The 14,932-nt window shown below is 47.4% G+C and overlaps 1 protein-coding gene across 2 annotated transcripts in view; it reads left to right on the top strand.

Annotated features, from left to right (window-relative positions):
* The window catches only part of arid1ab (AT-rich interactive domain 1Ab), a 37,225-nt gene that overhangs the window by 12,892 nt on the left and 9,401 nt on the right, over positions 1 to 14,932 (top strand). Inside the window, exons 2-7 of one of the 2 annotated variants that reach the window (XM_058046670.1) lie at positions 2,100 to 2,321; positions 3,410 to 4,027; positions 4,501 to 4,617; positions 13,557 to 13,797; positions 14,299 to 14,388; positions 14,545 to 14,715. In XM_058046670.1, coding sequence (XP_057902653.1) covers positions 2,100 to 2,321; positions 3,410 to 4,027; positions 4,501 to 4,617; positions 13,557 to 13,797; positions 14,299 to 14,388; positions 14,545 to 14,715 — 1,459 coding nt within the window. The remainder of the gene's footprint in view (positions 1 to 2,099; positions 2,322 to 3,409; positions 4,028 to 4,500; positions 4,618 to 13,556; positions 13,798 to 14,298; positions 14,389 to 14,544; positions 14,716 to 14,932) is intronic. The other variant, XM_058046671.1, reaches the window with a different exon arrangement.

The raw sequence follows: 14,932 nt of genomic DNA on the forward strand, positions 1-14,932 counted from the left end.
CTGTAGAGCAGCAAAATGCACGTCCTGTTGAGGTGTTTTACAATTAAAGGTTCCTCTGGGATTTATGACGTCTGAACAGAGTAAGTCAAACAATCCTGACAACGGTATATAGTTACTCAATGACTGCTGGTCGCTCACCATGTAAGCATTTCAGGATACACGGCTTGAAGACGAACAATATAAACATATGCTAACATTAGCTTAAGTCCACAGTATGACCCCATAGTCTCTACTTTACTGCACCATTCCATTATCTTGGTACCCTCACTCTCCTCATGGATAAAATTTCTCCTTACTGTGGTCAGCAGGCACATACTGGGAAGTAAATACAGCTCACCCTTATTGTTTTTTGATGTGATGCGTTCAGGTTCTGAAGTGGAAAACCGACTGGTCTGTGCTGTGGAATAGCGGCATTCGATTAAAACCAATGCAATATTCTCTGAATAGTGAAAATGTCTTATCTCGAAATGGATCACCACCAGAAACACACACACACATTTTGAGTGTCTGTTCAATGAGACATCTTGAGTGGCGGTTTAGTGTCGGCAATGACTCTCCATTTGGCTCTGGGAGCTGGAAAACGCTGATTATAGTTGAGCTGTACTTTCCAGCTCTCTTTCTGCTGAGCTGTCAAGCTTCTTAAAGGAAGTGGACATCTCATCAACCCACCATGGTTTTAGCAGGATCCACCAGCCATCTTCAGCCTGAGCTGTGTCCATCATCACCCAATGTCAAGTCAGGGTTGGGGCGGGTGGCGATGTGTGTACTTCCACGCAGCCAGGGGTTAAAAGTGCATTAGAGGTCACAGGAGAGTGTCTACCAGGGTCTGTTACCTCTTCCCCCCACGGCGCATTTGGTAATGACCCAAAGGACACACACAACATAACACACACACATGCTCCTGAACCTGGAGGAGCGTGGCCCCGGGGGAGGCTGCAGGGAAAACCCGAAGTGGAATGGGTTATCTTGCTTGACCACTCGTGCAGCCTGTTGCTTTCCACCCACAATGCCGATATTTCCTCCAAATATTGGGACCACTCACCCCCGCCAAACAACCCTTCCAGACCACCTCCTTGTTGCTGCAGCACTGTCATTCATTGAGTGCCAAAGCCTGCTGCTTTATTAAAGACCAGGAAGCGCAAGGCCTGGCCCAGGTTCAAACAGCAGTGCAGCTGGGACCTGTTACATTTTCGGCAGACTGCCCTCTCTGTCTGGCTGGCTATAAATAGCCCTGGTGGTTGTCTCCCTTAACCAAGGAAAAGAGGTTTTGGGAGGGGGGGAGGAGGGAAAAACACACACAGATTAATAACCGTGGGAAGCAATGAAAGCTTTGTGTCTGCTGCCCGAGGTCAGCGGGGCAGGAGTTGTTGCTTCTTCAAAGCCTCCATTGTGGTTCTGATTCTGTTGCTCTGCATTGGATGAGAACACAGAGGGGCTGCCAGCGGCATGATGGGTTGACGGTCACTTGATGTGGATTTTTTTGGGGCGGGGCTCGGTGGAATTCCAGAATTACATTTTATTGACCATTACATTTGTGGCACGTGGAGGGATTCCCTCTGCATCATCTGCTTTTATGACCTTGGACCTACTTCTACCAGTACTGCTACTACATTACAGCCCCTCCCTCTCTCCCTCCCAAGCCGTATGTTTGGACCATGTGGATCTTCCGGGGTCCAGACGCCATACTGACGTGGCTCCAGCTGAGCAACGGGCCCACGTCCAGCCGCCGCAGACACTTCCAGTACTTGTGCATAACTGCGTAGAACTCCTCCCCGACTTTTCAGCTGTAACAGAATCCGCCCACTGGCACAATGATCCCGGGCGGGAAACCGCTCCTGGCAGTTATAGTAGGCTCGTTCATTCATTCGTGGCCAATGTTTTCCTGTTTAGTTGGAAAGTAAATCCACTCTTTTTTTTTTTTTTTTGTCTCCCTCTCCCGCTTGTCATTACGTCCTTGCTTAATGCTCTTTAAATGAAATGCAAGTGTATTTGTGTTTTGCAAATGCCTTTTTAAATCCTACCAAACGACCAATGTTACAGTTCCAATCCAATTACGTGCATATGCGTAGCTCATTGAAATCTTTGCGTGTTTCCTGTAGCCTGCGAGCCCGATGGACCAGGTGGGGAAGATGCGTGGCCAACCCTATGGAGCACCCAACCCTTATTCTCAGCAGCAACAAGGACCTCCCTCTGGCCCTGGATCCCAGCAAGCGGGGTCCTATCCAGGGCAGGGCTATGGACCTCCAGGCCCCCAAAGATATCCTGTGGGGATGCAGGGTCGAACACCTGGTGCGATGGGCGGCATGCAGTATGGACAGCAGGTCAGTACTTATTGATTTGGATGCTCTTCGCGGCAAACCTCACTGGCACTGGAGTGCGGTGTTCAAAGGTCGTAATGACTGTGTGGCGTCTGTCCTTGCTTTTGACACCAAATTAACCTTTTCCTGGATGTGCAGCTTATGAGCATGGTTATCTCTTCTGGAAACATTTTGCCCTCACTGAATTCAATCAGTGCTTCATGTCAAGAGGATGTTTCTTGCAGTTAATGTCAGAAGGAAACCATTCAAATACCATTGTGACTATTTTGTCACTGCCTCGGCTGGTAGTGACAGGCAAGCTTAAGAAATAACAGCTGAAAACCATGAGAAGCCATTAGGAAAAGCAAGGCAAGCCTGTTGTAACTCATTTTTGTACCTGGAGCCTTCAAAAGAAAAATGCTTCCAACAGGAACAAGCGTGACAAAAGCACTCCCATCAATATTTCACACTGTGCTTTGTTTTGATGTTTAAAACGACAACTGTGGAATCCATATTGTACATGGCGGCACAGTGGGCACTGCTTTCTTACAGTGTCGTACAATTGGAAACGGCAAAGTTTGTGGCATGCACCTGGACAATAAGACAAGGCAGTGAAATGCATGCAACGATCCTGCTGAGTGTAGGCTTTTTTATGCCTATTGTGTCACGCTTGCCTGTGCGGTATCTGAGTGGAGACTCCACAAGTGCCCTCCAGACAGGAAAAGCGTTCTCCATGCTTGTTAGGCAGATACAATACAGCTGCACCAACTTTGGTTTGATTTTTTTCTTAAGCATCTGACCTCATGGTTTTTCTTTTAGTGTTACCTCACAAGGTCAGCGCTCCCTTTTTTGACACTCCTTCTCCCACTCAAAAGCTTTCTGTGCACAGGAAAAGCGTGGATGTGAATGATGCTTATTGCTTATTGAGATATTTGTATATATTTAATAAAGATCCTGCAATTACTTAGTTTAAATTGTGAATACTGTAAGGCTGTTAGAGATATTTGTACTGCAGAAATTGCTTCATGTTTACATGCAGTTGAGGTGTGCTGAGTAATCTTTGACCTCAACATGAATTATTGCTGAACTGATTCACCTGCCTCCATCTGTAGATGTCAGCCTATGGACAGCAGGGGCCAGGAGGCTATGGCCAGCAGAGTCAGGGCTACTATGGTCAACACGGCCCCCCACCTCACCAGGGGCAGCAGCAGACAACATACCCTGGGCAACCCCAGGGTAGCTCTGGGCCTCCTTTCCCCCAGCAGGGGCACCCTTCACAGCCCCCAGGCCAACCCGGGCAACCTGGGGCCCCTTACTCGCAATCCCAAGGTCCCCATGGCGCTCCTCCCGGGCAAGCACCCTATGTACCTCCCCAGCAACAGCAGACCCAACAGCAGCAAGGTCCTGGTTCTCAGAACCAACAAGGACCCCAAGCCCAGGCTGGCTACCCACAAGCTCCTGCATCGGGCCAACAAGCATCTCAGCAAACTCCACCGCAGCAGCAAGGTCCCCCACAACAACAACAACCACCATCACAACAACAACAACAACAACAACAAACACAACAACAGCAGCAGCAACCAGGAAGCCAACCTCCTCAATCACAACAACCAAGTCATGGCCAGCAGAGTCAGCCATCACCATACTCCCAGACCCCTCCACTGCCTCAGCAGCAGCAGCAACCACAGCAGCAACAGTCGCCATATCAGAGGTTCCCACCCCCTCCCCAGGTACCCACACAACTGCTGTGCAATTCATCATTCCCGTGTATTGGCCCAAATATAAGACGGCATTTTTCCCTAGGCATTATTCCCCCAGTGTGAACTGGATGGGTTCTCTTATTTATTCAGCATGGATACATTTTTACCAGGCCATCGCCACCGTCTATCACTTTTGTTTGCATACATATTTTGCGTAGTGTTCATATATGTGCTTAAGTGAACTGCACTGCAAGGAACTTTATTCGGACCCATCTTTCAAGTGGTCAAACTGCCAGGCTGCTAAGGAAGATGATTTAACTAAAATTGATAACATGATTAAAAATAGTCTTTGATTTTGTCTTTAAAACTTGAAAATGGATCTTGAAAAGCCTTGGTCATCTTATATTCAGGGTTGTCTTATATTGGGCTCCATGCAGCAATAGCAGATGGAGCCAAGCAATTAAGACAAGATGCTTGATTTGATGGTTTTCTCCTTGGACCAGGAACTTTCCCAGGATTCCTTTAGCTCCCAGTCCAGTGCTCCCCCTTCCAACCAGCCCTTGCCTTCCAACAAGAGCAGTCAAGAAGACAGCATGCAGGGCCGGCCATCCAGTTTGCCGGTGAGTCCTTTTGCGTCTTTGTTTTTAATTTGTACGTTTTAGCACCGTTTTAGTAGGCGGTCTGGCCGTCCGAAAGCCTTCTAGCGAAGATAAGTTCCCCAAACTCCACATTATAGCTTGGTTGTAGCACGTTGCCGTTGTCTTGGCAGTGTTTATAGGCCAATCTCTGGAGCTAACCTCATTCCGGGCCTCGGGAAAGGAAAGTGAGTAATGAGATCATTAATGAGAGACAATGAAAGTGAGAGAGCAATGTCAGGGTGGCGAGTGGAAGATGCAGGACGGAGCAAGCAAATAACTTCAAATGGTGTGAGCGATCTTGTCTGTGTGGGAGCGGGAGAGAGAGAGAGAGAGAGCGAGAGAGAGAGAGGGAGAGAGAGAGGAATGATAAGAAATTCTGTCTATGCCAATAGGGGATGCCCTCAGGACGTGTTACCCTCCTGTTTATTTTCTCTCTCTCTTTATTTATTTATACATCTCTGTGGGCTTTAACCATTGGCTGAACCGGCCACGCTAGGGCTATTTTTACTCTTTTCTTTTTCCTCCTCCCTCCCTCCCTCCCTCCCTGCAGACTTATTGGGGATTCCCTATCTGTGCCTGCTGATTGGCTGTGAGGCATTAATCTGCTTCTGTCAGCGTGTTGTAGCACATGACACTGTGTACCGATTAGTGCAAGTTAAAGAGTTCAAGCCTGACGGCTTGTATCAAAATTCAAGTGTTAAGAGGACATGGCTGCAACAAAGATAATGGGTATAGAATTGGTTGGTATCATGTGTCATGTATAATATCAGTACTGGAATCTAATGTTATGTTATACTCCTCTAAAAACAGCAGCCTGCTTATAAGAACCTTTTGCACTAGTTTGCATCTGAGTGTGGAGCTTCTGGGATGAGACTCGGCACCTCCAAATCAGAGGCCATGGTTCTCAGTCGGAAAAGGGTGGAGTGCTCCCCGCGGGTTTGGAATGAGGTCCTGCCCCAGGTGGAGGAGTTAAAGTATCTTGGGGTCTTGTTCATGAAATGTGGGCGCGTGAGGTTGACGGGCGGATCGGCACAGCGTCTGCAGTCGTGCGTTGGCTCACCATTGTCTCTCACCAGAGAGATTACATGGTTTGATGGTTTGGTGACAGGCAGTTTGGGCACCCCACTTTAGCTCAAAATTTTAGACTGGATTTTTAGACTGATGAGCGCTTTTGGAGTACTTGCTCTTTAACTAGCCTTCGAGTCCTATATTCCTAAAACACCAGAGCGTGGTGTCATCATTGACACTAAACACAAAATAAGAATAGTGATAGGGATAACTATAACAAAAAGTGGTCCCTTTGACAATTTAGTTAAATAGCTATGTGCTAGATAAATGATAAAATTGAATATACCCATAAGAAGTTGATTTTACAATGTGATTTGCTCTACTTTGCTATCTTCCTAGCGCCCAAAGTCGGAGCTAGCATCAGTCATTTAGCCAGGTTACATGGAAACATCTCCTCATCCCAAATCTGTCTGAGCCAGGCGCAAAGACTGTGATGTGTTCAGGAGGCTCAGTGCCTGCTGGAAGGTGTAGGGAGAGAAGCAGCTGTGGATTAGAGTTTAGGAGGTAGGGGTAGTTTGATAGGGGGGGAAAAAAACGAAGCTGAACTTGCTGAGCGAGTCAAACTGGTTTCTGGTTTGTTTTCACCTTGGCTCCGGGACACGCAGGTGACTGTTGAGCATTAACCGCTTCGTCGGCTGCTCCTCAACTTCTGTTCTTACTCTTCTAAAGCTTGTATCTTATCAATTCATTTTACATTCATTTGGTCTTTCAATGGGCTCTGTTGTGCTGTGGCAGATAAGACCATCCATTGGGATTATGGACATGTAGAATAATGAGGGTGGAACCTTGACTCTTTTACAGTACCTTAAAAGTCTTGGAAATCACCCCACTCACGGCTTTCACTCTCGCTGGAAGTGACACTTCCTCTCCTTGTCAAGCCACAGGAATGGGGACATATCTAACCCTCCCCTCCACCTTGCCCTCTCTCTTTTTATTTTAATCTCCTCCTTGTCCTCTCGTATAGGTCTTTTGTACACTCTTTCTCCACTGTTGGCTTAATCCCGCTAAAGGCCGCCCACTGGCTGTGCTACTCCTCTTTTTGATGTTGTCTCAATGTGCTTCAGACTCGAGAGGAAGGTCACATGTTGGTCACGCACTTTGAGTTTGTTTTACTCCGCTCCCTCCCCCTCACTGACCTTCTTCTGATGATTTCTTCCGCCTCTCACCAAAATAAGAGTCGGTGGTCCAGGGTTAAGGCCGAGCCTGAGAGGAGAGAATGGATTGAACTAAGAAGGGATTTAAAAAATCTATTGTTTAACCTTTTCCATCACAGAACAAACGGTGAAAATGCTTATTAGCTTATAGCGCATGGGTCAGCAACCTTTACTATGAAAATAGCCCCCTGAGAAACCCTTGCTAATGCTAGTGTTTTCATCTTGCATGTCTAACAGCCCAGTAAGATATGACTTGGCACTTCACACGGGACTCGAGGCTCTCATTTGTGACCCATATTGATGAAATATGTAATTTTTTTTATGTAGTAATGATTAGCTTACCGTGGGGATTGCACGCTTAAGCCGCCTGCAGGTGAAGGGAAGCGGCATAGACGATGTGATGCATATTTTAACGGACTAATTAGAAACAAATATTTTATGTTCATGTATCACTTTGAATTGAAAAATAGTAAAATAAACCATAGTGAAAAATATATGGATAATAATTACATTCATAAATAACTTTTTTTCCCCCCTATTTCATTGGCACAGCCAGGAGGCCGAAGAGCCGCAGGTTGCCTACCTTTGAGAGAGAGAGAGAGGTTTGCTTGAAAGGACAAGCCATCGCCAACTACTGGCCTGTCATCCACATTCCAAGCGTTGAATAGGGATCATGTAAATCAGGGGTTTGTGTAAAATTAAACACACTAAAAACACTCCGGTATTGCTAACTATTATTGTTGGAGTGATATCTTGTTAAAACATTCAAGATTTCAACTTTATCTCTTGTCAGTTTGGCCCTAATCCACCTCCATGTGTCATGTTTAATTGTATGTATTCAGTATCCCCGGGGACCAATCAAAATGGGGCTGCGAGAACCCCTAAGTATATGAAACTTATAACGTTTCAGTCAAACAATCTTGAGAAGATCTATGCTATATACTGTTTTTTTTTTGGTAGTAGTTTTGCCTCTGCTTTCAGTCCATAATTACGTCTATCTACCAGAGACCCGCATGTAGAAACCACAGCCCCTCTCACCAAATCACCTCTAATAAGGCAAAACTTCAGATTTTTGGATCCTCCAGTCTCTCCCTAGGCCTCTCTCTCCTCCTACAAAGCCCTCATTCCCAGCCCAGCCCAGCTCTGCTCTCCTGCGGCAGCTAAGCTTGTTTTTGCGACATAGCTCTGGAGCAATCAGCCTGACAAGGCCGGCCCACTTTTTTTCTCCCTCCCCACCCTTTTCTCTCCAACCAGCCCAACCCCCCCATCGCTGCCTCCCCCAATATTGCACTTTAGTATTTTGCTGCTTTATTTTTCTCTCTTTCAGGGTTATGCCTCCCTAGCCCTGCTCTCCAAATTCTTGTTTTCTCCTTCCCTTGCCTGCGCTCTCCACACTCCTCCTCCTCCTCCTCGCTGGCTCCCTCCTCAGTAAATCAGCTTTCATAACGCTGTGCAGCACAGCCTTGTTTTGCGAGGCTCTGACGCTGACTTATTCAGAGTCTGGGGCTGGTTTCCTGTTGCTATTCTGGGGGCCTTGCTTCCTGTGTGGACTTGTGTTATTCAGATTCCAGGGTGCCTCTCACTCTCGCTCACTCCCACCCCCTCCCTCCCTTCCTTACGTTCCCCTCCCTCCCTCAACGTGTGATTTTTAATTAATGTAGTCGAGAAAATTCAATGTGCTGACAAAGTGTGTTGTTTTGCATTTTTGCTTGGGTGAACTGGTTTCTCGGCAAGCGGTTTTTCTTTCTTTTTTTTTTGCTCTTGTGAGCCTGCACACGGAACACTCTCCCGCTCCCTTTTTGCTCTCACTCTCACACACTCTCCCGTGCCCCTCCCCTCTGCCTCCATTTGTGCTGGGCTGAGCTAGTTTTGCAGCACAAAGACTGTGGCTGACTGCAGCACTGTCTGTCCTCTCTCTGCGTTCTCCCTCTCTCGCTGGATGGATGAGAGCGTCGCTACAATGGAATTAGCCCTCACTCCACCAAATAATTTCACCCTATCTCCCCTGCTAGATATTAGTTTGTTGTTTTTTTTACAGCGCCCTCTAGACCCTCCCCCTTCCCCCTCATCTCCCTGAGGCCCCTCCAACCTCTGAAGGCCAGGGCTCCTCAGATGCCTGCCTCACTTGGGCATCTGTGCACTGCTCAGGGACTCCCTGCTACCATTGTGATCACCACAAAAGGCCCGTAACGCTCACACACGCACACCATCTCAACATTATTCACAGCAATCAGAGCCCCCTCCTACACACACACACACACACACACACTCCCTCCTCCCCTTCACCACCGCTTTCCATCAGGCAACACACAGACTGCTGCTGCTGCAGTGTTTGTGTGTGCCGAATCCCACCTTTATTGTTCCCCTCCCACGGAGAACCTCAATTAAGCTAATGGGGGGACTTTAAAAAGTAACTCCCTTACCTTTTGATCGTATTTAGGACTATTTTTTGATGCGCTCCTCCTAACTTTTGCTTATTCATGTTGTTTTTCCCCCGCCCACGTGGCTGTGGGTGATGAAGTAGCAGGGTAATGGTGACCTCTAGGGAGCGACAATAGCTCTTGTGTGGATGTAACCTATATCTACTTGTGTCACCTCTTAAATATGGAAAACGGGGAAGAATTGAAAATTTGTGCCATTTTCATGTGATTTTCTTAAGGTTTGCGTTGCACCTGTATATGGGGCCCCTCTGTGTTGTCCCTTCTGCCTGTGTTGGATGTGGAATCGTGTAATGGCTGCTGCTGCATCATGAGACCGGGGCCTGCCTTGCTTCTCTTCCTTTCACCACCACTTCTTCCCTCCATAGTGGAATGGGAGTGCCCCCTTATGGTTGAGCTTAGCCCTGCAAACCTTGAGTCAGGGCTGAGTCTGCCTCTCCTAAAGTCTTCTCTGGACTCAGCAAGTCCAGTGGGCTGCCCGGACGCAGGTGGGACACTCGGCTAGCCGGCACGGGGTCAGGAAGTCCGACCCGTCCCCTGTTTAGTCACAGTGTTAATGTTGTGCTTCCAGAGGGCGTTGTTTACATACCTGAGTTCATTTGCGGAAGACACTTTGGTCATGTTCCTTGCTTGGAGTCTGAAGTCCTTGGTGCTTATTGCACACGTTCAAGGAGTTCAATATTCACTTATATGTCCACCTTGTGTGAACGTGTCTCCCAGGCGTCCTCGTTCGTTGTTGTGACTAAATAAGCATTGGCTCTGACGTGTCTCCTCTTACAATGACAGGCTTCTTCTTTTGTAGTAGCTTGACTGAGCAGTGACCCTGGCGAGCACACAGGGAGGCCTGAGAGCGAGCGGCAGACAGGGAGATGGCAGCCACGGCGGGGTGGGGGAGGGGGGTGCGTCTGCCCTAATGTGTCAAGCACGTGGATCACGGTAACCATGGCAGCCGTGGAGATGCAGCTCAACCCCCGCCCCCAATACAGCAAGCACATGTAGAGTTTTCCTTTTTAGGATTTTTCTTTTTTTTTTTTGCATGAAAAAGCTTTTGGCTGCCAACGAGAAGAGCGGGTCATGGACACGGTGTTGAACTTGTGACCAGGTCATCCATCCTGCTTAGCACCAGGTCTACTTCCATGACTGAGTCGCACGTTCCAGATAGCTTCCATTATCTCAAGGCCGCTACTCTGTTTTTTTTTCCCTCTCAGCCTCTTAGAGGGAAAAAAAGGAGCGAAACAGACTGGCTTGGCAGACTAATGGCTGTGGTCGGGCTTGACTGGCTCAGTGAAGTAATCTGCAAATGGAATACATTAAGATGACGACGGCGAGGACGAGCGCATGACTCAGGAGATGTGGAGAACATGGGAATTGGTTCACACAACAAAAATTGCATTTCCCAACAAATTCTTCTTTTTTTTTTTTAATAATTCTGATCCCTCATTAAATTACCTAAAGGTCTAAATTTCTGTCTCCTCTCAAGCCATCAGACGTTACACATCAGTCTTACATTTGTGGTGTACTCTGTTCTGGAGGTCCATGTTAGGCAGAGCTGGGGAAAACACAAAATGGCTGCCACAGAGAGAAGCTCCAAGCTCTGCTGAAAGGGCTGCAGTTTGCTCCCTTCTGCAGCACTGTTTTATGTTATTTTCATCACTGGTTAAATTGCCCATACGCATTTATTTCTTTGTGTACATATCAATAATGGCTAGCGACGTACCCAGCTAACCAGCTTCATGACAACTCGTCTCGCAACTTGTCCTTCGCGCTCTCACCCTTGTTGCTCTCCATCATTTCCCCCTCCGCTATAATTATGAGTGTGTTGAATAGCAGGGCATCAGTATCACCATCAAAGTGCCCCCCCTCCCCCGCTTCTTCTTCTACTCTCTCTGCGTCCGGGCCCGTGCAGTCAGCAGAAGAGGCTGGTGTGTGCAGTATCGAGCCGGGGGGTGGGGGGGGATCGATGGCTGCAGAGTAGGAGTGGGAAGGAGCTTTGTTTGTTCCAGTGTGGGTTTTTGTGTGACTATGCCTCCACTTATTTGGGCTCTGGGGGCCCGAGCTGTCACACATCAGATGCTTACTTAATTTTTAAGAGGTATGTTTGTTTTTTAATCGGGGGAAGACGACGACTTGCAGTAATGTGCTGAATTTTAAATAGGCAATGGAGCTTTGTCATTCTATACTTCATCTTAAGTGTTGTCTTTTCACGTCTTTGTGCAGAATTTAATGGTTGGATGAAAATAAAATGGGCAGTGAAATTATTGACTTACGGATGCTGGTTTTTATATCGTGCAGCAGCAGACACTTATAACACACACAGGCAATTTTAAAACAGAGGTGATATAATATGGGACCGAGTCAATTATGGTTGTTTTTCCAGGCTTCTGATTAGAAGAAATGGCCAAGACAGTTGGTCAATTTGTTGTGTATGTGGACAGACACTTTTTTTTAAAAAAAGGTATGTGTGTTTATGTGGACATGGCCATTAGTTAAATTGCCTTCTGATGAAAGAGACATGACTAGTTGAGTTTATTGAGATGGAAATCAGTCGCTTTTCCATGGTGAAATTAGCATGACTATTCAAGTGCATTTGTTGTCCTCGGAGACGTCACCTGCTTTTCCAGTCAACAGGGAGACATCGTTCGTCAAGCTTGTTGTTGACTGAAAAATGATATGCTTTTCCATGGTTAAATTGGTTTAGTACTTAGTTAGTATGCTCTTAAAGCATACAAGGCACTTTGTTTGTCTCTGTGAAATTGTAAACACGTGAAGCAGACGTGATTACTCGAGTTTAGCCTGTTGAGTTGGAGAGTTCCTTTTCCTGAGTGTAATTGGCATGACTAGTCGACCTTATTTCTTGTTGCCCTACAAAAACATGTCATTGTTTGCTTTTCCTTTGGCAAAATGTCAGGTGTCAGACGTCTAGTTTCGAGTCTGACTGCGATGCCTTGCTTTTTCTTGCTGAAATTTCTACAGAGCGTTTCGTAAAGGCGTGAGAATTGGCGCTCTGTAGTCGATGGCTTTTCCTTTTGTGATACTGCCAACAAATGAAACAGACACGACAAAATCAAGCTTGTGTACGGTTGACTCCTATTCAGTGTTGCAACCGGCCCACTTCCAACTTCCTTGCTTCTCTTTCTTGTCATATGACTGAAGCGTGTCAGCCATTTACAATGAACCCCCGGCTGAGGTCTGACCTCTTGTGCCCTCGGAGAGACACCTCCAGGCATTGACCCCTGACCCTTTTTCTGCTCTGCAGTTTAGGGCCAAGCAAAGGGAGATTGATGCTTGCGTGTTTTTGTAACAATGGCGTGACTCTTTTGAGTGTGGCGGCTACCGGGGTGGTCATTGTGCTGGCCAGCAGACAGAGCCTTCTCTTCTGTCAGATGACCAGTCTTGTGATGTCTCAGCAGAGGTGGGGGGGGGGGGGGTAAATGTCACCTAATGACATTGGGAGCTGGGAAAGGATCCCACCATGGTTGTTCAAGGAACAGGTTTGTTCCTTGCTCCCCTGCTTGCATCCTGACCTGTATTTAATAAACATTAATGGATTATCAGGCCAAGTTAATGTAGACTAGCCCTCCCTGCTGTGCATCCCATGCTCCTCCTGTGCGGGTCAAAGAGGACTTGGCGAGTGCAGTCACCGAGAGAGAAGGCGGTCTGGAAGAGGGAGGGAGGTCTTTATTGTGAATCAGCGTTCTCCTCCTGTCATTCCTTCTGTGGTTCCTCCATCAGGTCACATCCCAAAAATAGCAACGGGCGCTGTTTCAAGTGCAAAACCGCCGGCTTCAAGGCTGCAGCCAGCCTGCGAGTGTGAGATTTCTATGGGAATTGTTGGCCACCTTCCAACCAATGCTATTGCCCTCCCCGCCCCTCCCCTCCTCCCTCTCTCTCTCTCTCTCTCTCTCTCTCTCTCTCTCTACTCCCTCTTCCTCCGACGTGACTGGCAGATGAGCTTGCATTTCTGAGGAAGCACATGGGCTCCATGTGAGTGGCCAGTGTGTAAACATTCACCTTCCCACAAACATAATCGTTGTGGGCTGCCTTCCTGCCGGGCCGGCTGCCTTTGTGCTTCGGCCAGGAAAGGCTCGATAGCAACACCACATGGTACCAGACTGTTCCCAGCAACTGCCCCTTCAGCTCTTTTCCTATCTTACCTTCTCATAGTTCAACTGAATTGCTTGTTGCAGTGGAAAACCATATATCTGAATTATATATATATATATATAAATAAATTAATAAAAAATACTCTGTGTTTTTCCAGGATCTGTCGGGCTCCATCGACGACCTTCCCACCGGCACCGAAGGAGCCCTGAGCCCCGGTGTCAGCACCTCAGGTGTGTCCAGCAGTCAGGGGGAGCAGAGCAACCCCGCCCAGTCGCCTTTCTCGCCGCACACTTCGCCCCACCTGCCAGGCATACGCGGGCCCTCGCCGTCACCTGTGGGTTCCCCTGCCAGCGTCACCCCCTCCCGCACTGGCCCCCTGTCACCCGCTGCTGTGCCAGGTAAAGTTACATGATGCTTGGGGGTTTATGTCTTTTTATTTGCTTCAAGATGACATTGTTTGACTGCTTGAAAATGTGGCAAATTACGGTATTTGGGAAAGGAAGAACAAAACAAAAAAAAACAACAAATGGAAGCAATTTTCACCTGACAAGGCATAATAAAACAAAAACAAAACAACCCAACCACTCTGTCTAATTCCAAATGCATTTCCACTGAAGAGCTGACAGCATCAGATGCCGCATGAAAGCAGGAGATTTGGAGTCCAAACAGAAAACTGGCACATTCAAAAAAAAAAAAAAACCCGAGAGATCTCATTTGTAATTCATGAAGTGACTTGCCAGATGGGAACATTAAGTCTCTATCTACTATCACAATGCTTGTAAACCAGCCAAACAGCAGAGATGCCGCTGCCCGCCGCTGCCCGTGACAGAATTGTGTTTTCATTTCACTTGTGCTCCATTTCATGTGACTCATTGGATTGGACTTGGTTGTCCTTACAGGTAATCAGATGCCTCCCCGGCCGCCCAGCGTCCAGTCAGACAGCATCATGCACTCTTCCATGAACCAGTCGGCCATGGGCCAAGACAGGGGTGAGTAGAAAGCAATGAGTAAATATCCATACAGACTTGTATGCATTTGTTTGTGTAAGATGACACTCCTACGCCTGTGCGCAAATGTTATGTGCATTTTAAGTGAGCCATAAATTAAACTAATAGTGTTGCTTCTCTGTTTCTCTCGCCTTCTAGTGTACATGCGTAACCCACAGATGCCTCCTTACGGCTCCCCTGGACAACCTGGCTCTGCCTTATCTCCACGCCAGTCTTCGGGGGGTCAGATGCATGGTGGAATGGGACCCTATCCCCAGAACAACTCCATGGGGAACTACGGGCCTCAGGGTGGGCAGTACGGCCCTCAAGGTGAGGCTACAGGGCACTCCTGCTTTGACACATACATAAAATAAAAAAGACAAGGGGAGCATATTACACACTGGAAACCCTAAAGGTACGGGTGACCCCAATCTTCCCGATTAATGCAAGATAACCCAGAGTTCCATTTTCCTTTCACTTTCTATACATATCACATTATCACTTCACTTTGAAGTCTGTGCGCTTTGAAGAAGTTCTCCCAATGAGT

Source organism: Doryrhamphus excisus, chromosome 14 (assembly GCF_030265055.1).
Source record: "Doryrhamphus excisus isolate RoL2022-K1 chromosome 14, RoL_Dexc_1.0, whole genome shotgun sequence".
Classification (NCBI taxonomy): domain Eukaryota; kingdom Metazoa; phylum Chordata; class Actinopteri; order Syngnathiformes; family Syngnathidae; genus Doryrhamphus; species Doryrhamphus excisus.